Here is a 25,979-nt window from a genome sequence, read left to right on the forward strand (position 1 = left end):
ACACACATATATATGTACATAAGCATCAGGGTCTGAACAAGGACCTTTCCTGTCATATAATCTTAAATTTTCTGCTTATCAGTGGCTTTAATTTTGCTCATGTGGAGGTGTTTCATTCAGAGGTAATAGCAGTAATTCCTTGATAGTAATGATGTAAATGTTGCATTGCCCTTTCCCATCCCTGCTTTTTTTCTACAGGAAAAGAGTGGAAAGCAAGTCCTGGAAGAATCTGCATTTGAAGAAATGGAAAGAGATTTTCAGGGAGTTCTCCATGAACTTTCAGGAGACAAAAGTCTGGAAAAATTTCGGATTGAATATGAGAGGCTTCATGCTGTCATGAAAAAGTCTTATGACAATGAAAAGCGTCTGATGGCCAAATGCAGAGAGCTAAATGCAGAGATTGTAGTGAATTCCGCGAAGGTCGCCACTGCCCTTAAGCTCTCTCAAGACGATCAGACCACCATTGCATCCCTAAAGAAGGTCAGTGATCTTCTAGAAACGGAATGAACCTGAATTTAAAACATCATTCTCTCATTATATTGGCACCTCTAGGCTGGTAGTAAATGAGTTATTAGGTAAAAATTCACACGATTTTTATATTCATTAAGCCTAAGGAATAATGTTGATTTTCAAAGAAAATGATTTTTTAGCCTGGGTGAATCACATCACGCAGAAAATAATGGAGACTCTTACTTGCTTGGTTTCTGGGAAATAATGGGTTAGGAAAAGATTTAGAGATAAGTAAATGCAATATTTGGAATCTCAATATGTCTTATTTGATGCATGATGAGTAATTTAATACCTCATGATGGTAGTTTAACTGTTAAAGATATTTTCATATTTCTGCTTTTTCTCCTGTTTTAGTAAAGATTGCCTTGAGAATTCCCAGATAGTAATTTTCATGACCTTTCTTCCTCGCACCCCTTTTCTTTCCTCTGAATCCTCCCAGTTCCTCATAATAGGAGAACAGAGATTCAGTCTGGGGATACTGAGGATGTATTGCTTTGTTTTACACTAGATTTTTTTCATCCTTAAGTGTGTTGCATTATTTTGAAGGTAAAATATAAATGTTCCTTGTTGACTCATGGTGATAAGAGGTTGAAACATAATTAAAACCCTAAATATGAGAAACAATTTATAAAATTTTTAGACAGTTGCCTTGATATCATGCAATTAGATACCACCCAGTTCAAATGAATTTCCAAGACCAGTACTAAATATGGATTATCAATTCTCTTAGAAACTACTCACTTTTACGTGCTATTTTAAAGTTTATTGTCATGTTCTTCTTCTCCTTGCTGAAAAACCAATATAAGAAGGCTTAAAGTCATTTTATAATGGCAAAAAACATTTTTCATTGTAAATTTAAAAACTGATGAAGGGCCGGTTGTGGTGGCTCATGCCTGTAATCCCAGCACTCTGGGAGGCCGAGGTGGGTGGATCACCTGAGGTCAGGAGACCAGCCTGGCCAACATGGCGAAACCCCGTCTCTACCAAAAATATAAAAATTAGCTGGGCATGGTGGCATATACCTGTAATCCCAGCTACTTGGGAAGCTGAGGCAGGAGAATCACTTGAACCAGGAGGTGGAGGTTGCAGTGAGCCAAGATTGTGCCACTGCACTCCAGCCTTGGCAACAGAGCAAGACTCCATCTTCAAAAACAAAACAAAATAAAACAAAAAACCCAAAACAAGCAAAAAAACAAAATCTGGAAATGGAGGTCATGAATGGATTAAAATCTAATTGGTAAAGTTGATTTGGATAAAACTTTTGTAATCATTTTTTAATGTAAATATCTTTCATTTGTTTTGCTAAATATAGCACATATGGTTGCTACATAAGAAATATTCCACAAACTGACATTTTGCTTTGAATCACTGAATTATGTGCTATAGTTACCCAAGAGTAATCTGTCTAATGTAATAGTGACCACGAATTTGTTACATTAAATACTCTTTTCCACCCATTTCATTCCTTGTCAATAAACAAGTGGAATATTTTAACCTAAAGCTTATAGGTTCTTATCTGTATAAAGGACCCATATTCTACTCGACAGAATTTTGCAAGAAAGTTAAGTGATGGCCTAAAACTCACTTAACTTATTATTAGTTGGTCATCACATTGTATTAAAAAAATACCTGAGACTGGGTAATTTATAAAGGAAAGAGGCTTAATTGGTTCATGGTTCTGCAGGCTGTCCAGGAAGCATAACACTGGCATCTGCTCAGCTTCTTGGGAGGCCTCAGGAAACTTACAGTTATGGCAGAAGGCAAAGTGGAGCAGACACTTCACATGGGCCAGAGCAGGAGCAAGAGAGGGAGTGGGGGAGGTGTCACACACTTTAAAAAAAAAACTTTTAAGTGCAGGGGTACATGTGCAGGATGTACAGTTTTGTTATATAGGTAAACGTGTGTCATGGGGGTTTGTTGTACAGATTGTTTAATCACCAGGTATTAAGCCTAGTATCCATTAGTTATTGTTTCCTTATCCTCTCCCTCCTCCTATTCTTCACCCTCCGAAAGGCCCCAGTGTGTGTTATTCCCCTCTATGTGTGCATGTGTTCTCATCATTTAGCTCCCATTTATAAGTGAGAACATGTGGTATTTGGTTGTCATTTCCTGTGTTAGTTTGCTAAGGATAATGGACTCTAGCTCCATCCATGTCCTTGCAAAGGACATGATCTTGTACTTTTTTATGGCTGCATAGTATTTCATGGTGTATATGTACTCTTCATCCAGTCTATCACTGATGAGCATTTGGGTTGATTCCATGTCTTTGCTATTGTCAACAGCACTGTGATGAACATATGTGTGCATCACACACTTTCAAATGACCAGATCTCGTGAGAACTCACTCACTATCACAAGGACAGTACCAAGAGGATGGTGCTAAACCATTCATGAGAAATCCACCCCCATGATTCAATCACCTCCCACCAGGCCCCACCTCCAACATTGGGGATTACATTTCAATATGAGATTTGGGCAGGGACATACATCCAAATTATGTCATGTTCAAAATTTACTGTGCTTTGCTCCTTTACCGGAACTGCTGTAATTCACTTTTAAGTATTTATGTCAATATTACATATTGCATTCTATAACAGTAAGGAAGCCAAAGCTGCATAGGTAATTGCCTCCATTCCCCGTTATGGGTTTTTTCCCATATATAAGCATTTGATGAGAAGGCTTGGGCTTGAGTTTCTGAAAAATGGGAATTACCAAGGTTGTTGGGTACAATTAGGTAACAGTAAAGAACAGCATTGTGTGGATTGTTCTAAAGCTCACATTGCCACTAGGAGATCACTTGGGACCAGATGATAAAATATATTTTTTATTTACAAATCTTTCGAGAGGTTTAATTCAGTCTATTAATTTAGGGCGTGGATCTATGATCATTTCTCATGTGATAAAACTTATTTTTTTTCCTTTTAATCTCTGGACTTGGAAAGCACATAAACTTTCATTTCTAATTTTGCAAACCTTGCAGTAAGTAAGCCTTGTAGCCACACTCAGCTACACAAGAAAAAATACCCTCTGCCAGTCCCTACTTTATTTTATTTTTATTTTTTATTTTTTTGAGACAGGGTCTTGCCCTGTCATCCAGGCTAGAGTGCAGTGGCATGATTGCAGCTCACTGCAGCCTCAAATTCCTGGGCTCAAGAGGTCTTCTTGCCTCGGCCTCCCGAGTAGCTGAGACTATAGGCCTGTACCACCACATCCAGTCCAGTCCTCCTCTTTCAATGTGCTATTCACTATTGACTAGCTCATGTTAAACAATTTAGTCAATGCACATTTATACAACTACACTGTGGTCATGGTATTATTCTGTTTGCTAATTTATCTTGCATCTAGAACCCAGTTTGGTCTTTCTCACTGATATCCTATGGCCCATTTAGGAAATTGAAAAGGCCTGGAAGATGGTGGACTCAGCCTATGACAAAGAGCAGAAGGCCAAGGAGACGATTCTTGCTCTGAAAGAGGAAATAGTGAACCTGACCAAACTAGTGGAGCAAGGGTCTGGACTGTCAATGGACCAGGATAGCAAGTAGGTCATAGCCTTGTTGATGTATGTTAAACTTGCTTTTGCAGGGGCCTCCTTCAGTAGACAGCCTGGGGCTTGCCAGTGTCTTCTTGAACATTCACTGTGATACAAGACTCTTCTTTATTGGGTTCTCAGAGATTGTTTTCTGTCTGTTGCATTTTAAGTAATGTTCTTTTCTCCACACCTAAGAACTTCTAATTTGTGGTTATCTTAAACTTCTGCCTCCATAGGAATCAGTAGTATAGTTTCAAAATGAGTAAGATGTTAGGTTTATTTCTCTGCAATTTGTGTGGAATATAACTGGCTAATCTTCTGCCCAGAGTCTCAGCTTCTCCCATCTACTCCCCATGATCAGTCTCATCACCATCCCTCCCACCCTTCAGATTCTAGGCCAGAAAACAGAGCTGCTCTTCCCACCTCCTGCTCCCCCATTTCTTAAAGCCACTGTCTTGTTGACTTGGTCTTCTAAGCATGGCCTTTCACTCCTTCTGGTCACCAGTGCTACTGCCTTGGTTCAGGCCTCCTATTCTCTGCCAGATCTGGCAGTAGCCTCCTGACTGGTCTCCCTGCCTACAGAAGACATGTCCTTCTTTATTCCATCATTGCTACCAAATTTAGGCTCCTGAAACACATGTGTACCTATCCCCAGCATAAACACTTTCAATAGCTACCCATACCCAAAGGATAAAGCCCAGACTCTTGACTGGGTCATTCAGAGCCCTTTGAGAACCTGCGCCAGTCAGCCTCTCTAGCCTCGTGCGAGCCCATCAAGTTGCTCACACCTCCATGCCTTTGTACATGCTGCTTTCCATGCTCAGAATGCCTTTTCTTCCGTTCTCCCCATGGTCAACTTTTATGCCTCCTTTAAGACCCATCTCAAACACTGTCTTAACTTCATCAACATCAGCGTCACTGTTCCAACATCCTCTCCACATCCAGACTCTAATGACCACACAGAAGGTCACTATGTTTTCTGTTTCCATAAGACCCAGCATTTACCTCCAGTATGGCACTGATCAGATTATATTGAAATTTATTTGTTGATGTGCTGCTCTACCCATTAGGCTGTGAACTCCCTGAAGGAAGACACCTTTATATCCCCTCCAGGAGCCCAGCACTGTGTGGGGCATGCAAAACATGGCATCAACGAATGAATCAGGAATGAACATACACTTCCTTGGGCAGCCAAGGAAATTAACCAAATCTAATTTTGCTGTTTCAGTTTCTTATGCTTTTTTGATGCATTGATCCAACATTGACAGATATTTCTAAGTACAGGTGTTGGGAGAGGGAATAGGAAATAAAAACAGAAAATGTGATGCCTGTAGTGTGGGCTTTATCCTCTTGTTAAGGAAGTCAAGCATATTCAGAGCAACTACTGAAGAGGAATGTGAGGGAACTGATTCAGATACAAGACATTTTTAACAAGCATTGGAAGAGGGTGAGGAGGAGAACTGAAGGAACAATCCAACCCATAATTTTATCTTCAACAGTGTGCCCAGGTGTAACTGTCTGTCTTCATAGTAACCTTCGAATTTGAGGTTTTATTTCTGGAGTAGAATTTGAGTGCAGGTTTAAAGTTTCCTTATTAAACATTTATTACATCAAAGGTGTTGGTAAATATACTTTGACAAATTACTGTGTTTTGAGCAGTCGTTTGATTACTGTCAGCAAGAGTCTGCAGTGCAAGTTCTCCTCTGCCTTCTCAGCTCCAAGAGCTGCCTTGCTCTACATTCATTCTGCTGCAGAGGTCATATCAGACACTGAGTTTCCACTTGCGAAGTGCTAATTCTGCAGGAAGTCATGCCAAATCATATGGAATGGCTTTTGAAATTTGGAGGTAACTGGTTTACAATTCAAATCAATGAATATTATCACATGACCTCCAAAAATGGGCATCATGAATGATTTTCCCAATTTTGTTCTTTGTAACATTTTATCTGGGCTGCATTCATTTGGGAGAAACTAATCTTTTTGGGTAAATGGATAGAAAACTAGCAATGCATATTATTTGGTTCTGTTTATGCTTTATTCTAGAGTTTATAGCTGTGATCATAGCCCTCCAGTGTATATATTAAACAAATAATTTCCTAAATTGACATCTGCTTAGGATTAATTACCAGAGTTGACAATAGCAATATAGTCTTATTGTAACAAATTCAAGTAATACAGAGGTGTGGAAAGTATCGACCCCCACAACTTTCCACCCTAAATTTCTCAGAGATAATCAGTAATATGTTTTTCTGGGCTTCTGTAAAAATGTCTGTAAAACACACACACACACACACTCACATGCATGAATAGACATTGTATTTTCTTAAAAATAAAAAAAATTTATACTATGCATGTTATCATTAGTACTTCTTTCCAGTTAACATCTCACAATCTGATCCCATATCATGGCATAAAGATCTTTCTCTTTAATGCCTGAATAGTATTAATCATTGACCTGACATCTTTCCCATGAAAACGAACTCAGAGAATGATATGAAGGACCCCTGAGCAGATGGCCATTTAGTCTGACTCCTGTGTTCTTCCGTTTTAGCATCCGAGATTTACTGAGGTTCAAAGAAGAAGTGACAAAGGAGAGAGACCAGCTTTTATCAGAAGTGGTAAAATTACGAGAATCCCTAGCTCAGACCACTGAACAGCAGCAGGAAACAGAGCGATTAAAAGAGGAGGCTGAACACGCCATCAGTCAGGTCTGCCATGGAGGGCAAGAAGAAGGAATATTTCCTTCCAGAGGATGTTTGTCCTTCCACAGTCTCTATTCCCACCTTGCTCCTTTCTCAAATTTACCTCCTTGCGCCCAAATGAAACATCCTCAGTTCTGCTTGTTTCTTTAGTTTGTTCTCTTGAGAGGAGCTTTACTTGAGTTGAACAACTTGAATTGTTCTTTCTCTGCGTTCTCTGTCTGAGAAGTCACTGAGGCAGGCACTCCCTACTTACAATTCTGGCTCAAAAAGATGATTCCCATGAAGGCCAGGGGGCCCAGCATCTGGGGGTGGTGGAAGTAGTTTCTTTGGCCCTTCTTATTTATTTATTTATTTATTAGAAAGCCATTTAGCAGACTCCTTCTGAACACTTTTATATAAAGCCCAAAGTCAAATAGATCATACACAATGTGCAGTCCCCAAGAGAAAAACATGAGACTTCTTCGAACATGAGATAAGAAAAAGGCTTTTCATAGCATTTGGACATCAAGATAAACCTATAGTGCTCTCTTTAGTAATATCCAGGGTCATGTAAAACACAATTTTATACTTAGGGTAGCTAGCCACATTTTATTTAGTCCCTATTGATAGAGAATGGGATGAATTCTTTCCATGTTTAATGCCCCTAGAACTCTGAGCTTCCATATGTATTTGATTTTATACCACACTTTGTGGATTTGTTGCCCACCATCAGGGTAGTCATTTGATTTCAAGGCCCCGAGAAACAGTATAGAATATTCCTGACACTGGGGCTTAAGGATGTCTGCCCTATAGGGGAAATGCTACTGCAAAGTGACTGCCCTGACAATCACAGACCTGAGAGAGGAGGGGGCTTGGCTGGCTGAGACCTGCCATGGTCAGGTCTCATCTCTTTCTCTCTTGTCCTTTCCGCACCCTCTAGTTCCAACAAGAAATCCAGCAACGTCAGAACGAAGCTTCCCGGGAGTTCCGGAAGAAGGAAAAACTAGAGAAAGAGCTCAAGCAGATTCAGACAGACATGGACAGCAGGCAGACAGAAATAAAAGCCCTGCAGCAGTATGTGCAGAAGAGCAAGGAGGAGCTTCAGAAGCTGGAGCAGCAGCTGAAGGAGCAGAAGGTGAGTTGGGTGTGGGCCTTTGCCAAAAAACAAGAAAAACCCAGAATGGCACCTTTATTCACCCCTTTGTGCATTTTGAATTCTCTTGGAAAGCAGCAAATTCCCTTCACTACTCGTGCTGATGATGTAAAACTTAGCACTGTAATTTGGTCTTTGAATGGCTCTTATGAGGTAGTTATGCCCCCCCTTTTAAATTTCCCAGCTCTAACAGGTTAATAAGTTTCTTTTTAACCTTCTATTGATCTATACTACACATATAGAAAAATGTATATGTCACGAGTGGACAGCTTGATGAATTTTCACCACTCAACTGCATCTTGGTCACCTGCTCCCAGCCGGAGAAACAGAACATTACCAGCACCCTCAGAAGCCCTTTTGTGCTCCCTCTTAGTCCTTCTCCCCCTAAAATACCATCTCTATCCTGAATTCTAAGCAGAGTTTGGTTTTGCCTGTCTTTATACTTTACAGAAATAAAATATTATGGGATATATTCTTTGTGTCTAACTTCTGCTGTATTCTGTTTGTGAGATACATTCATGTTGTTGCCATGTAGTTATAGACTTGTGATGCCCAATATGGTAACCCTTAGCAACAAGTGGCTATTTAAATTCAACTTTATTAAAATGAAATTAAATTAAAAATTCATTTCCTTGGTTGTACCAGCATCATTTCAAGTACTCAGCAGCCACAGGTGGCTAGCTGATGCCATATTAGCACAGACAGAGAACATTTACATCACTGCAGAAAGCTCTATTGGACAGAGCTCAGTAGACCATGAGCTCTTATTGCTGTGCAGTATTCCACTGGGTGAGTATAACAATTTATTTTTAACAGTTTTATTTTCATTTATTTATTTTTATTTTATTTTATTTTATTTTATTTGAGATGGAGTCTCTCTGTCGCCCAGGCTGGAGCACAGTGGCATGATCTCAGCTCACTGCAACCTCCACCTCCTGGGTTGGAGCGATTCTCCTGCCTCAGTCTCCTGAGTAGCTGGAGTCCGCCACCATGCCTGGCTAATTTTTATATTTTTAGTAGAGACAGGGTGTCACCGTGTTGGCCAGGCTGGTCTCGAGCTCCTGACCTCAAGTAATCCAACTGTCTTGGCCTCCCAAGGTGCTAGGATTACAGGCATGAGCCACTGCACCCAGCCAACAGGTTTATTTTTAAGTTATTTTCAAGTTTAGCAAACTATGGTCAGTCTTTATGTATTTTTAATATGGTACTGTTTTTTAACACTTCCTCTATTATAGCAGTTTAAGGTGACACAAGTATTAGTAATTGTATTATGTTTTCTCTCATTTCTTAAAAAAGCAATTCATGTAATTGAAAAGTCTTTTCTTAAATATGTTTTTCCTCAGGAAGCTTGTTTCCAAAGAATTGTCAAGCCATATAGCAGTTTTATACTAAAAAATAGATATAAGTATACTTTTTTTTTGTCCGTTGCTCTATTAATTTTATATAAAGCCAGAAGTCAAATAGATAATTCACAATGTGCAGCCTCCAGCAGAAAAACATGAGACTTCTTTGAGCATGAAACATAAGAGAGAGGCTTTTGGACATCAGGATAAAAACTATCCTCCTATGAAACACAATTTCATTTTTAGCATAGCAGGTCACATTTTATTTAGTCCCTGTTGATGGAGAATTGGTTGGATTCTTTTCATGCTTAATTTTTGTGTGCATGGAAGTTATATTTTGGAGACATTACCTAAACTGTGTTTCTATTTTTATCCTGCAATTCATTTGCTATCCCTCCACCTCCTCAATATTCCCCCAATAGAAATGAGCCCCCAAGATATAATCCTTTGTTTTTATAAAACCATATCTGCTTAGGATAGTCAAGGCAGGGAAGAGGAAAATCTGGCTGACACTGCACTTAAGCAGATATAAATCACTTTGCTGCTGTTCCACGGTTTCGACTTAAGTTAGATTAAAAGAAAATTGTCTCTGTGTTGGTGTTAGTGAACAGTTCTGTTGACGAAAATGTTGTAGGCATGTTAATGCAGGATTTGCTTCTGAAGATGTAGCTTCCTAGCCCCACAGCTTATAAAATCCGTTTGAATCTCTAGCTCATTTGCAATGATTATAGCAATTGTTGCGTATGCGAAGCCTGCCAAATGGCAAACAGGCATTAAAATATTTATCCACCACCTGTGAACAAGACTTCCCAAGGCTCTCAGAAAAAAATTTATGCTCACTGTGTTATTCATTAGAAGGCATCATTTTCCTCAACCGTTTAACATTCATCATATTTGAGTGTGTTAGTGCTTTCATCGGGAATAAAGAACAATTTCTACAAAGACAAAAACTCAGGGTTGCTGTTATCTTCCCAGGAGGTTTGTGGGGCCCCCTGTGTGTATATCCAACTATTGTAATCAGATTAAAAAGCATTAACCAGCTCATTCTATCCCTTTCAGATATTGAATGAGAGAGCTGCAAAGGAACTCGAGCAATTTCAGATGAGAAATGCTAAACTTCAGCAAGAGAATGAACAGCACAGTTTGCTCTGTGAGCAGCTATCCCAGGAAAACCAACAGAAGGCGTTGGAGCTCAAAGTAAGCACCAAGTCACATGTCTGTTCCCTAGCTCTTTCTTCCTAACACAGGTTTGCCTTGGCAATTGGAGCCCTCGGTTGGATAGCCTGTGTTGGCTCTACTGAGTACCTTGACACATCAGAGGCAGGTGCAAGCCTATAGTGATTGCTTTAGGCCCAGAAGCAGAGTTTGATGACTTCCATTCTTGTAAAATTGCAAACCTGATTATTGATCATACGGTTATGCAAATGGTTTCCAAAGTGAGCTCAGATGTCTATCTCTGTAACTAGCTTTGCAAGAAACCAGTTGCTCAAATCTAGAAATCCATTCACACGTGTAAACAGCAAAAAATTCAGATTATAGTTACTACTTGTTGGAGAAGGTGGGACGGAACGGCTGGGAGAGAGACTGTTACTACCTAGGGTTTACTTACAGGATTGCGGAATCATGATTTTCACTTCTGTCCAATGTATATTTTGAGACAGATTTCCTATTCTTCTCCTTGTTCTCATTGAAGAGTGCTTCCAAATTAAGTTTAGATAACAGTTTATACTCCGATATATATTGTATGCCTACCTGCTTAACAGAGGCATATGTTTATCACTTTATGTTTATGTTTATGTTTATCACTTTATGTTTATCACTTTATGTTTATGTTTATCACTTTATGTTTATCACTTTATGTTTATCACTTTAATTCTGAAAAAAATCCATATTCCCTACTCTGGTTATGTAGAATACTGGATGTAAAAAGAGTGGCCTGGCAAGAATAATACATACATTTGGGCAGAGAACCATAACATTTTTGTATCACAATCTCTTTTGAGAATCTGATGGTAATATACACATGCACACACTTCTTTGCATATCTTACATCTTGTGTTGCATGCATCCCAGAAATAGGAGAGGTTTCCAGGATTTTTCTGAAGTTTAACTGTGGGGTCTGGATTAATAACCACTGAATTAGAACATCTTAGAACTGGAGAGGCCTTAACATCGACTAATTTGAACCCTATAGGGTCTGAGGGTCTGATGCTGAAAAACTTTTAAAACAGCCCAGAATGGGTAGACTTGAAACCATTCTTTATGAGAATGCAATAAGTTAAAGAAGAGATGAGATGACTACTTAACTCAAAATAATATATTAGCCCCTAAGGTAAAATTAAAGGAAAAAGACTCATGCCATTAATTCTTTCCCTTGATAACATGAATGGGGCATTTTGAAAGATGGACTATTTCTGTTATCAGATCATGAGCCTAATGGGATTCAGCCTCTAGCAATAATCTGAGGATAACATGAACAGCTAATTTCAGTCTCTTCATTGTTATGAGCTGAGATAATTGCTAACCTTTGTTTGCAAAAGAATCCCAGCTGCTTTTCCAGTCACTTCTAATGGCAAAATTTTAAAAAAGTGAATTTAATTAAAATTTCCAAAATCTGGAAAGCTTGAAGTCTTTAGACAAAAATCGGGTGCTTTTCTTTGCTAGGATTATTTTTGGGGACTGTTTGCCATTTTATAGACTGCCTATTCATACTATGAAATATCTGGTCCACTTATCCATATGTATACTTACAGACTAACATACTTTGAGGAAGGAGGACCCCTTCTCTAGTGTATATAATTGACCTACAATGGCCCAGTGAGTCCAAAAGAGTGTTTGAATATTTTATAGTATGTTAATAACCATCTGAGAGAGATCACTTTGTAAATTCATGAAAATTGCTAATCAAATACAATATACAAAATTCACATATTTTTGATACATACAACTTAGCATTCTTATCTTATTTGATTTTACAGTTAGATGGTGTATTAGTTCATTTTCACGCTGCTGATAAAGACACACCCAAGACTGGGCAATTTACAAAAGAAAGGGATTTAACTGGACTTACAGTTCCACATGGCTGGGGAGGCCTCACAATCATGGTGGAAGGCAAGGAGGAACAAATCACATCTTATGTGGATGGCAGCAGGCAAAGGGAGAGAACTTGTGTAGGGGAACTCCTCCTTTTAAAACCATCAGATCTCGTGAGACTTAGTTTGTATTATGAGAATAGCATGGGAAAGACCTGCCCCCGTGATTCAATTACCTCCTATCGGGTTCCTCCCACAACATGTGGGAATTCAAGATGACATTTGGGTGGGGACACAGCCAAACCATTTCAGATGGTAACTTGAAACAAAATTTTTCAGTCTTTTTATTATTTTTAGTTTGTAAAAATATAAAACATAACCACATGTTTTATTCAGTGGACAGTTTTTCAATTTCTCTCAAAACCAAATTGTGTGTGCTTGATTTAATCTCACAGAACAACTTTAAAATGCCATGGGAAGAATTTCCTTTTATTGGTTCTGAGTTTACCATCATCCAGTTCCCTGCTCTTCATTTACAAAGTGTCTCATTAATTCTTTCTCACTAATTACAGGCCAAAGAGGAGGAAGTCCATCAAATGCGACTTGACATCGGGAAGCTCAACAAAATCAGAGAACAAATTCATAAGAAATTGCACCACACTGAAGATCAAAAGGCAGAAGTCGAAGAGCACAAAGAAACCCTAAAAAATCAGATTGTGGGATTAGAGAGAGGTAAACCATTTTGTGCTTTTATTCATTTAGAACATTTTATTGGTGACTGATGTTATCTTGTAACCCAGGGCTCCATGTTTACAAACACAATCCATACCAAATGAAATCAGTGAAAAAACACTCATACTGGTAAACAGTCAATATGGGGTGGGGTGGGGGGCATCATTTTGAACACCTTAAACTCTTACCTTAAAAAATTCTTCCACAGGTGCCATTAGCAAAAATGACAATCCAGCCTGAAGTATTGCTCAGTATTTGTCCATGGAGTAAATAGCATCTAAACTCTTATGTCTGAGGGTCACATGACCTGCTTTAGTTCTTCTTTTCCACAGAAGATAGTGAATACATTAGAATGAATGTCCTTCATTAGCAGTATCTGGGACAATATTGCACTAAGAATCAGTGGAACAAAAATGAATGGCTTCTAACGTCTTTTCTCTGTCAGTACTTTGCCATGTGATGAACCCCTGTCTTACTCAGTTATAACCAACCTGTGAAGGGAAAATTTAAGTGCCACAGGGAGGTACAGAGAAATCAGTAAGGACACAGACCCTGGAGTCAGAGCTGCCTGGGTTTAGTTCCCATCTCACCACATCTGGTGGTTGGGGGTGAAATAAGTGAACACAGAGCACTTGTGGGCACTGCCTGGCACACACAGTAAGTGCTAATTACATTCCATCCATCATCATCCAGATAAATTCTTGTTTTCTGAATAAAAAATATAATTAAAATACAGTATACTTGTCAAATTTGGTGCAGCAGAAACAGCTCTGGACTTGGAGACAAAGAACCTGGGTATGAATTCTGACTCCACTGAAGTACGTGAGGCAGGAACATCTGTGTCCTGTTGACTTTAACCAGGTGGCTGTAAGTTGTCAATCACTGAATGAGACAACATACATAAAAGCACAAAAGCACACATTCCTCACTAAAAGTTAGGTACAATCTAAATCTCTGGATAGAATTATTAGAAATATTTGTCACTAGTGAGACTCTGTCTTAAAAAAAAATTAAGGCAGAGCGCGGTGTCTCAGGCCTGTAATCTCAGCACTTTGGGAGGCCGAGGCAGGCGGATCACCTGAGGTCAGGAGTTCGAGATCAGCCTGGCCAACATGGTAAAACCCTGTCTCTACTAAAAATACAAAAATTAGCTGGGCATGGTAGCGGGTGCCTGTAATCCCAGCTACTCAGGAGGCTGAGGCAGGAGAATCGCTTGAACCTGGGAGGCAGAGGTTGCAGTGAGCTGAGATTGTGCCACTCTACTCCAGCCTGGGTGACAGAGTGAGACTGTGTTCCAAAAAATAACAAAGAAAAAAGAGAGAGAGAAAAAAGAAATATTTGTCACTTAGGTCTTTGTAGATATTTTTCCTTCTGAGACATCAAGAAATAATGTTTTATTGAGATGCAGTTGCAGCTTATCTCAACAGTTTCTCTGTTCATCCATTCAATAAATCAAACCCAGACTATGGGCAGGCATTATTCTAGGTGCTGGGTGCATGGAGGACTCTGCCCTCAGGATACCTACAGTCCAGTGCGAGTTTTCAATCTAATACTTTCTGTTACAGAAATGAAGAAAAATGGAACTTTAAGAGCATTTTTTGTAACTGGCTATCCAAACACTTCCATATTTAAATTTCTATGTTTTTGCTTGCAATAGTTCTAAGCTTTGGAAAAAAAAGTTTTACCCATTTGGCGTTGAGCCCAACTCTTCATCCTTAAATCATGTATACAAAGTTATCATTCTCTCTCTTTTGACTACTTTATAGGTATCATCAATATCATTATTTCTTCTTAGGGATCACATCCTTTTGATGTGTTCAACCAAGAAGTGGCACTGGGCATAACGGTTAGGAGCATGGGTCTCCCTCCTACATGTTATGATTTTCTACCACAGAAACCAAGAAATAAACTGAAAAACTACCAGAACTAACAAGAGAGGTTAATAGAGTTCAGTAGGGTGGCAGGTTATAAAATAAATATGTAGACATCAATAGCTTTTTTTCATACCAAAAAAATCAGAGTATATAATGGAAAAATTCTCTTCACAATAGCAACTAAAGTAATAAAATATCTGTGAATAAAGTTACCAAGATATCTGCAAGATCTATATATTAAAAAAGCCACAAAATTCTATTGAGGGATATAAAGGAAGACTTGAAAGATGGAGAGATATATCAAGTTCCTGGATGAGAAAACTCAATAGGATAAAAATATAAATCTGTCCAAGTTAATTTATACATTTAATTTTTCCAAAAAAATTTCAGTGAGTTGGGACCTGGCATGGTGGCTTCCACCTATAATCCCAGCACTTTGGGAGGCTGAGACAGAAGGATTGCTTAAGGCTAGGGGTTTGAGGCCAGTCTAGGCAACATATTGAGATACTATCTCTTCAAAAAAAAAATTGCCAGGTGTGGTGGCATGCTCCTGTGCACCTGTAGTGGCACATGCCTATGGTCCCAGCTGCTTGGGAGGCTGAGACAGGAGGATCACTTGAGTCCAGGAGGTCAAGGTTGCAGTGAGCTATGATTGCACATATAGCACTCCAGCCTGGGTGACAGCGAGTCTCTTTAAAATTCAGTGAGTTATGTTGTATGGGACTCAAAAATTGATTCTAGAGTTCCTCCAGAAGAATAAACATATGAAAATAGAAATGAAATAGAATAGAAAATAGAAATGAAATCTAGGAAATAAGGGAAGATTTTCCTTTCCAGATGTTTAAATGTATTATAAAGCATCAATAATCAAATTGCATAGTGATGATGTCCAGATAAACAGATCAATGAAAACAATTGGAAAGGCCAGAAAAGACTAGATTATCATCTAAGGTAAGGTGTTGTTTCATACCAGTGTGCAGTATGGATTATTAAGAAAATAATGGCATGACAATAAGCTTCTGTTTTTGGGGAAAAAGTCAATACCAAATGTTGAAACCATAAAGCCAAGATTGAGAGATTAAATGAAATAAAAGTTAAAATTTTCTATATTCTGTATTCTCTATAAATGAAGGCAAATCGACTAAAAGAATGTCAGAGCTCTTTATCATATGTAAAGGGCTTCTTTTAAAAATCCACAAAAAAGGTCGGGAGTGGTGGCTTATGCCTATAATCCCAGCACTTTAGGAGGCTTTGGCGGGTGGATTGCTTGAGCCCAGGAGTCTGAGATCAGCCTGGGCAATATGGCAAAACCCCATCTCTACCAGAAAAAAAAAAGAAAGAAAGATAAAAATTAGCTGGGCATGGTGGTGCATGTCTGTAGTCCCAACTACTCAGGGGGCTGAGAGACAGAGGTTGCAGTTAGCTGTAGTTACACCACTGCACTCCAGCCTGGGTGACAGAGCGATGCCCTGTCTCAGGAAAAAAAAAAATCCAGAAAGGATAAACATATTAGGAGAGAAATTGGCAAAGGGCAAATTGGGCAATTTGAAAAACAGAAATACAAATAAATGGTCATTAAACATGAAGAAGTAGTAAACTTCACCACTAAGCAAAGAAATGCAAATTAAATACTGACATATTGGTTTTTAAACATCTATCAGACTGTCAAAGATCAAAGAGAATGATGATATCCAGGGATGGTTTGGGTGTGGATTTAAATTGCTATTAATTTTCCAGAGAGAAATGTCTTTTAAAAATCCCCTTTGATCCAGGACTTCCTCTTCTACAGGAAAAATATGAATAAGAACTTTCACAGGATTATTGCTTATAACCACACACACAAAAAAAGAAAAAGAAGCAACTTAAATGTTCAAATGAAGGATTGGCTAAATAAATTATGTATTTTCACACGGTGAAAAACCATGGAGTTATTAAAAATTCGGATGCTGATGCACATTTATAGTATGGAAAGGCATTTATTCTATGCTTGTTAATTATAAAAGCAAGCTACAAAATAGTATACTATGTGTACAATAAGCTTCTGTTTTGGGGGAAAAACTCAACACCAAATGTTGAAACCATAAAACCAGTGTACTATATACTTAGTGTACTATGATTCCCTTTTGGGGTGTATGTGTATTTACAAATATATATATAAATATGTGTATTTATAAATATATATAAATATATGTATTTATAAATATATATAAATATATGTATTTATAAATATATATAAATATATGTATTTATAAATATATATAAATATATGTATTTATAAATATATATAAATATATGTATTTATAAATATATATAAATATATGTATTTATAAATATATAAATATATGTATTTATAAATATATATAAATATATGTATTTATAAATATATAAATATATGTATTTATAAATATATGTATTCATAAATATATATAAATATATGTATTCATAAATATATATAAATATATGTATTCATAAATATATATAAATATATGTATTCATAAATATATATAAATATATGTATTCATAAATATATATAAATATATGTATTCATAAATATATATAAATATATGTATTCATAAATATATATAAATATATGTATTCATAAATATATATAAATATATGTATTTATAAATATTTATAAATACATATATTTATAAATATATAAATATATGTATTTATAAATATATGTAAATATATTTATATACACATGTATATTTACATAAGAATAAGCTGGGAAAGAGACATATTAAAATACTAAGTAGATTCTGGTTGATTTAAATTTTTTCACTTCCGTTTATCTGAATTTCTAATTTTGTTCTGTATTTCTATTTACTTGTATAATAAAAAACATTTAAAAACAGCAAGTGGCCGGGTGCAGTGGCTCATGCCTGCCTGTAATCCCAGCAGTTTGGGAGGTTGAGACAGGCAGATCACCTGAGATCAGGAGTTCGAGACCAGCCTGGCCAACATGGTGAAACCCAGTGTTGACAAAATAATCAAACTCTGTAAAATATTTTAAGAGATTAATTCTGAGGCACATGTGACTGACCATGGCCCGTGACACAGACCTCAGGAGGTCCTGAGAATATGTGCCCAAAGTGGTCGGAGTACAGCTTGGTTTTATATATTTTAGAAAGGCATGAGACATCAATCGAATACATTTAAGAAATACATTGGTTTGGTTCAGAAAATCAGGACAATTCAAACCGGGGGTGGGCGGCGTGGTGGGGGGTTCCATGCTATAGGTAAATTTAAACATTTTCTGATTGACAATTGGTTGAGTTTATCTGAAGACCTGGGATCAATAGAAAGGAAATGCTCAGGTTTAGATAAAGGACTGTGGAGACCAAGATTTATTGTACAGAGGAAGCTCTCATTTAGCAGACTTCAGAGAGAGCAGGTTATAAAATGTTTCTTATTGGACCTAAAAAGGTACCTGGCTCTTTGTTGATTATCTCCTGGATCTGGAAAGGAAGGAAGGAAAGCAAAGGGAAAAGGGGATTCTCTATAGAATGTGGATTTTTCCCACAAGAAACTTCGCAGGGCAATTTCAAGGTATGGCAAGGAAATACATTTTGGGGTTAAATATTTCGATTTTCTTCCTTGTTATGCCAGAGTCAGATTGGAAAGTAAGTCACGATATACAGGGTTAAATAAAACCCATCAGATGAGAATATATGGTTTGTAGGGCATGACTCCCCAGACCTCTTAGATAGGAATTTGGGCAAGATAAAAAAAAAATCAGAGCTAGTCCTCACCTGTCTCTACTAAAAATACAAAAAATAATTAGCCGGGCATGGTGGTGCTGCACCTGTAGTCCCAGCTGCTCGAGAAGTTGAGGCAGGAAAATCCCTTGAACCTGGGAGGAGGAGGTTGTAGAGCCGAGATTGCACCACTGCACTCCAGCCTGGGTGACAGAGCAAAATTCCGTCTCAAAAAAAAAAAAAAAAAAAAAAGAGCAAGGACATTTTTGGCATTGGAGAAATCTTAGCCCTGTCACCTGTTGGCTTCAGACTTTTGGCAAATGGATTAATCTCTGCAAGCCTCAGTTTCCATCTCTTTCGTGAGAGAGGGAGGCCTACCTCACCTGGTTATACCAAAGGTCACATACACTCAGTTAATAGTAGTTTTATAGCTAGAGACAAACATGTAAAGCAGTTTTTGTATCACTTCGGCTTTTGTAGATTCTCTTAGGTCGACTCTACATTTATTATTTTTTCTCCCTGGGGATTCAGAGGTGGAGGCTTCCAAGAAACAAGCAGAACTTGATAGAAAGGCAATGGACGAGCTTCTGAGAGAAAGGGACATACTAAATAAGGTGAGTGTGTTACAGTCACACTGGTAAATAAATGTCTTTCTTCAGCACTGTAATATCTGGCTATAACCAGGTGGATGGGAAAAGAAAACTCCGAGGCAAACAAAAGTGGATTAGAATAAATAATAGTGCTTAATTTTCCTCTAAGCAGCTGCCTACAGTCTACGATTCACTGGCCATGAATTGCAATTGCATTATCACCTGAGAACACAAAAAGACTTTGGAGAATTAGCATATAAGCCAGGAGGGGATTTCAGAGTGTTTTGTGGATCCTGTTTTCATTGCTGGTGTGCTATTCGGCATCCTAAGCAGTTTATCAATATTTCTGAATTTAATATCTATAATCAACAACTTGCTAATCCAAAAATTACAAGTGAGTGCTAATTGAATTTTAACTCTGAGGTGTTAGGTGTAGGAATGGCAGGTCTAAGCTTTCTTCCACCTTTTCAGGGTTGCTGTAGGTTTTGGTTTTTGTTTTCTGTCCTTATCTTGTCTGACCTTCCAGCTCAGTGTGGTCCAAAGCTAAGGGAGGGGTTATGGCAGCTTGAAGGCAGAGATCTGAAGATTCTCCATTAAATGTAGGACCCCCTCCTTTTTCCTATCCCACTTCCTGAAGAGTTTTTCCATTGAAAGTCACTTTTAGGAGATTAACTACAGAGATTTAGGGTAAATTTTCCTGCTCAAGGATTTCTTCCAGGGAGGAAGAAGCCACAGGCCAGGTGTGGATGGCTGTGGGGTTGTGGGGGATGGTGGCAGGGTGCTTCTGTAACAGCCACGGCCAAGACAGTTTCATCTCATCAAAGCAGAAACAGTCTATATTTGTTCATTCTGACTTTCATTATTTCTTTAGGTTTCCCAGAATTGAACAAATGTTAACAAAATACACTATACTTTAGCCTAAAATAGACTATTCAGGGACTCTCAGGAACTGATAAATTAGATCTTCACATGCTAAGCACTTTTAAAGAAAATCATTGAAGTGTTTTTTTTTTCTTGGACAATCTTGGAAATTGCTTTTTTATTCTATACATTTGTACATATAAACAATAATGTTGGATTTAGATTTTTAAATTTATATTCAACACACTTTTAATCTGTTTATATTTTATATGTACTAATAAACAACCAATAGGTTTTCTGCCATGATAAGACATGTAGTGCAATAGTAATTTTACATTTATTTGTTGATTTGATTAATGTCAATTCTTCCTTTAGGGCAGGGTATACTTTCGTATTTTTTATTTCCTGGCCTTTGTATTCTTAGTGCCTAGCACAGCACCTGACAATGCAGGTATGCAATGAACTTTAATTGATAATACATTCTTTCCCCATTGACTCAGTTGAAATGCCACCTTCATCCAAAGAATGAGTGACATGGTTTTGACAAGTAGCAACATGAATATATTTTGATTCTTTTAGTGTCATGTGGAAGTGGCTTTATCTTTTATAGAACAAATGTTTAACCCAATACTTGAAAAAAAGGTTGACCTTTTCTGTTTTCTACATTGTCACCCAACCAACATTTAATAGGCATTTTACCTGAGTATTGTCCAGCAGTTTTCAGACCTATCTACGGTTCTGTGTTGGTTAGAGATTTGAGAAGGAACTCTAAAGTGCCTCATGGAACTCAAGGATACAGCTAGGCCTCAGGAACCCGTTGGAAACTGGCCTGGCATTCTTGGGATGAAAGCATCTCTCTCTGCCAGTTGACTTTCTGCTGAGTTTTTGCTCCATTCTTTTTTCAGTGAAGATTGTCACTGTCTCTCTCTGTTTTCCAGTCCATATGACAAAAAATGGCTGTCACCAATAGCTCCCAAGGTTATATCTTCTACTGCGTTGCAAAAATCTAAAGGCCCTATTTCAAGTCCTGGGGAAGGGTCATTTGATCCATTCAGTTACAGTTAAAGAGGTGAACACTTTTGCATGAGCATGGCTGTCAGATTGCACTGCTACTTACTCTGTGTTTCAGGGGAACTTGGGCAGCCAACCCAAGATGTTTCCTTTTCAGCATCAGAAATCTCCAGTGCAGCTTAAAAAAAAAAAAAAAAAGTAGGTGCCTGGGTCCTATCCCAGACCCACTGAATCAGAAACTTTAGAGTTGGAACATGAGCATCTGCATTTTTAAAAAAACTGGGTTAATTGTTTTTGTTGTGGTTAAATACACACAACACAAAATTTACTATTAGTTACATTTAGTACATTCACAATGTTGGGCAACCGTCACCACAATCTAGTTTCACAATCTCGTCCCCCCAGAAGAAACCCTGTACCTATTCAGCAGCCACTCTCTATCCACCCCTCCTCCCACCCCTGGCAACTACGAATCTGCTTTCAGTTTTTATGGATCTGACTGTCCTGGATATTTATATAAATGGGATCGCACACTATGTGAACTTCAGTGTCTGCCATGTTTCATTCAGAACAGTGTTTTCAAAGTTCATCCACTGTTGTAGCATGCATCAGTACTTCATTTCTTTTTATGGCTGAATGCTATTCCACCGTGTGGATATACTATATTTTGCTTATCTGTTTATCAGTTGATGTACATTTGGGTTGTGTCTATCTTTTGGCTTTTGTGAATTATTTTACTATGAATACTCATGTACAAGTTTTTGCTTTCGTTTGTTTTGAGTATATATCCAGGAGTGAAATTATTGGGTCATATGTTAATTCTAGGTATCTGCATTTTTATTAAGCTGCTTTTTATCTTCCTTTGTAATCAAAGCCCAAGTTATATGGTTAGGTTCAGTTCTAACCTCACAAGATAAAGGCTAGAACTAGACTGGAGGTTAAAGGCATGGACTCTGGGGTTAGCCAGCCATGGATTCACATCTTTGCTCTGCCACTTCCCCATTGTATGAACTTGTGGGCAAGTAGCTTAACTCTTCAGTCTCGGTTTCCTACCTCTAAAATGGGGCAACATGGTGCCCATTTCTTAGGGGCATTGTGGTTGCTTAGTGTATTTATATGTGTGTTTAAAGTGCCTTGTGCAAAATTAGCATAACAAACTCTTAATAAGCTGTAGAGAACATGATCATTTTTGTTCATCCGAAAGACAAGCTATCTAATTATGTTAGAGATGAGGCAGAGGGTAAACTTAACCCCAAATCCTCAAACATTATGAGTAATGTGACTGCTTTGTGCCCTTATTTTTAGAACATGCTTAAGGCGGTCAATGCGACCCAGAAGCAGACAGACTTGGTAAAGCTCCATGAACAAGCCAAGAGGAACCTGGAGGGAGAAATCCAGAACTACAAGGATGAGGCTCAGAAGCAGAGAAAGATCATCTTTCATCTGGAAAAGGAGCGTGACCGGTACATCAACCAAGCCAGTGACCTTACGCAAAAGGTAAGCTGCTCAGTGATGTTGTGGGTGGAGCAGAGGCACATTCCTTCCTCTGCATTTCTGATGGTCACAAAATGTTGCAAAGAGAATTTATTCAGATTTCTGTTTGTAATTTGTGTGAAGATTTGGGAGGAATGATGTGGACGAAATATAAGCTGTTTCCGAGCTGATTCTGGGCCACATTGTGAAAAGGACAATGTTTATGCTTGGTGCTCTCTCATTTCTACTTTCCAGGGCCCTCTTCCAATTTCTGGGTTCTCCCTTTTCTCTGTTGCCCTGCTGTGCAGCATCCCTGGGCTGGCACCAGGACTGCCAGCATCATCTCTCAACTCTCCAGTCTCCGCACCCACCCAGCATCTGTCACTGAAACTTTTGTCTCCTCAGAGAAAGGACTCCAACTTGATGTTAGGAGAAAAGCATCTGATTAAATGACCACAAGTTAAGATGTGAGTGACTGCTGCATCTGCTAGGTGTGTCAATATTCAAAGAGCATTTTTTATTCTAAAACGATTGTGAACTCCTGCAATCTCAGCACTAGGGAAGCTGAGGCAGGATGATTGCTTGAGGCTGGGAGCTCACAAGCAGCCTGGGCAACATGTCGAGACCCTGTCTCTACCAAAATAAAATAAAAAGGAAAAAAACTATTGTGAGCTGGGTGCGATGGCTCACATCTGTAATCCCAGCACTCTGGGAGTCCAAGGGGGTGTGGATAGCTTGAGGCCAGGAGTTTGAGACTAGCCTGGATAGCATGGTGAAACCCTGCCTCTACAAAAAATACACAAATTAGTCGGGCACGGTGGTGTGCTCCTATGGTCCCAACTACTTGGAGGGCTGAGGTGGGAGGAACACTTGAGCCTGGGAGGTGGAGGCTACAGTGAGCTGTGGTTGCAGCACTGCACTCCAGCCTGGGCAACACAGTGAGACCCTGTCTCAAAACAAACAAAGAAACAAACAAAAACCACTGGAGGAAATCCAAACATTGGGGAGCTGAGTTCTAGATCTCTGCTTCTTATAAACTGCTTAGGAGAGGGAAGGCTCGAGGATATATGTCTCCAAGAATGGCTTTGGAGATTTGGATTTCATTTTAGCCAGCTGTCTTAGTGCATTGCCTGCATTAAGCATGAGTGGTTAAAATAGTACTCTCTTTAATGCATTCATAGATGGCATAGAGCAGTGGTCTAGGAATGGAGTGGGAGGCTGGGAAATGGAGAAAAGTTTTAGTTATGAGGTTGATAACAAAGTTTGGGAGAAAAGCCTCATTTGATTACCTTTTCTCCCCCTAGCAAGATGTGATCTGTTATGCAAGGTAAGCCCTCTCTTCCATCTCCTCAATGAAATTCAGGTTACATTTGCAGTGCTTACCAATGCTCTTGCATGCTTAAATTTTTTTTTTTTTTTGGAGTGAAATGTCAAAGAAGGTTACAAGGGGCAGCCAATATTTGTATTACAGAAATAAAGAAAGTGGGAAACAAAGTTTACTAATAGGAAGTCAGCTTCTTCCCACTTAGACTAAATCAATGCCTTGCAGACGCTTTGGGAAGGGCTACTGGAGGAGCACAGTGCCTTGGCTTTGTCTAGCTCTGCAGGACAGTGATCCCCAATGGATTCTCACACCCCTAATTGGGAGCCATTGGAGCAGAGCATATTTCTCTTCTGACTTAACCATCTTAGAAGCTCCAGTGATTGATTTACTGACTCTGAGGACTCGTTGTCAGGTTAGGCCCTGGTATTATCGAGCTTGGACTCACACGTTAGCTTCTGTATTCATCGGTTTACACTGCACAAATAACCTTCAAACCTTAGTGGTTTGCAGCAATAAAGATCTATGTTTTGCTCATATAACTGGCCTTTGCAGGTCAGCTGCATCCCTGCCTTTTGTCCTCTTCTTTCCAGGCTGACTCTGTCAGGATGCCCTGGCCTCTGGACAAAGGGAAATGGTGAAACAGTGGACCCCCAGGGTGCTTCTGAGCCTCTGCTGACAAGGGAAGGGCACAGATCCTACCCACTCATATTCCACTGGCCAACCAAGTCACAGGGCTGTGCCGGACATCCTGGGCAGGAGTGTTGTCCTCCTTAGGGAGGGGCCCTGTAGGGTGAGGCAGCAAATATATTTGAACATAAAATGTCATCTGTTGCAGCCTCCAGTTTCTTCTTCCTGATAAGCAATTTCTCTCCATTCCCAGGTGCCATCACACCACCATCAGAGCTAACTCTTAAAAATTCCAGTGTGGTTTTATTATTACTCTGGATATAAACCTCTGTCACCTCTCCCTGGGGCAGGGCTTCCTAACACTTTTCATATCACAGCATATGTAAAAAATTACATGTTGATACGGTTTAGCTCTGTGTCTCCACCCAAATCTCATCTTGAATTGTAATCTCCATGTGTCGAGGGAGGGAGGTGATTGGATCATGGAGGAGTTTTCCCCAAGCTGTTCTCATGATGGTGAGTGAGTTCTCATGTGAACTGTTGGTTTTATAAGTGTTTAGAAGTTCCTCCTTCATTCTTTTCCTTCCTGGTGACTTGTGAAGAAGATGCCTGCTTCCCCATCCACCATGACTGTAAGTTTCCTGAGGCTTCCCCAGCCAGTGGAACTGGGAGTCAATTAAACCTCTTTTCTTTATGAATTACCCAGTCACAGAGAAGTTTTTTGTAGCAGTATGAAAATGGACTAATGCACATGTCAGTGGCACATGGGAATAAGAAGATGAGGCTGTTTGGGCCTGGAGGAAACAATCCAGGGATGCCAGCTGCCCAGGTCCCACCTGGCCATCCTGTGGGTATAGTAAAATCAGTATTTTAGCACACATCTGAAACCCATGCAAGGCACAGCAGTTGGGATACTCTGCATTGATGGGATAGAGTTCAAGCTCTTTGTTCTCTGTGGAAAGTTCTGTCCTGTCTCTGCATGGCACATTCCTATTCACCCTTTAAGACCTAACTCAAATGCTCAGGTCAAGCTTCCTCTGATTCCTTATGGGCAGAGCTTGTCACTTCGTACTTTTATGGATTTGTTAATGTCTCTGGAATGACGATTATCAATCTATAGTGTAATTATTTATTTGCATATTTGTTTTATCCACTTTATAGTGAGCTTTTGGGGGCAAGGACTTTATTTCATTCATTTCTTTATTTCTAGCATCCTGGCACATGAGCACATGACAGACACCAAAAAAGTATTTGTTAAACAAATGGATAAATGATAAGTGGTAAAAAGAATGCTGCCACTGATTTTAATATACGATTGTATATTTTTCTTGGCTTCCTTGTAAAAGAGAGATTCGGATACCAAGTTTTGTTGTTAACTGTTTTTCACAAGTTCTGATATTCAACCGCACATAATGTCTTACTTAAATAATTTAAACACAAGTTCTTAAAATATTACTTATCACCTACAATTTTTCTGTGTCTTGCTTAACCCCTGACAGCATGTATCAGTTGCTACGCCACTTGTGCATCTCTGGACT

General features: G+C 38.8%; 1 protein-coding gene across 1 annotated transcript in view; it reads left to right on the forward strand.

Moving 5' to 3' along the window:
• CFAP58 (cilia and flagella associated protein 58) overlaps positions 1–25,979 on the forward strand; it is a 104,020-nt gene that overhangs the window by 7,251 nt on the left and 70,790 nt on the right. Inside the window, exons 2-9 of the mRNA XM_002821133.6 lie at positions 199–480; positions 3,900–4,048; positions 6,591–6,747; positions 7,661–7,855; positions 10,276–10,413; positions 12,821–12,980; positions 19,087–19,169; positions 22,323–22,514. Coding sequence (XP_002821179.2) covers positions 199–480; positions 3,900–4,048; positions 6,591–6,747; positions 7,661–7,855; positions 10,276–10,413; positions 12,821–12,980; positions 19,087–19,169; positions 22,323–22,514 — 1,356 coding nt within the window. The remainder of the gene's footprint in view (positions 1–198; positions 481–3,899; positions 4,049–6,590; positions 6,748–7,660; positions 7,856–10,275; positions 10,414–12,820; positions 12,981–19,086; positions 19,170–22,322; positions 22,515–25,979) is intronic.

This window comes from Pongo abelii, chromosome 8 (assembly GCF_028885655.2).
Source record: "Pongo abelii isolate AG06213 chromosome 8, NHGRI_mPonAbe1-v2.0_pri, whole genome shotgun sequence".
In the NCBI taxonomy this organism is placed as follows: domain Eukaryota; kingdom Metazoa; phylum Chordata; class Mammalia; order Primates; family Hominidae; genus Pongo; species Pongo abelii.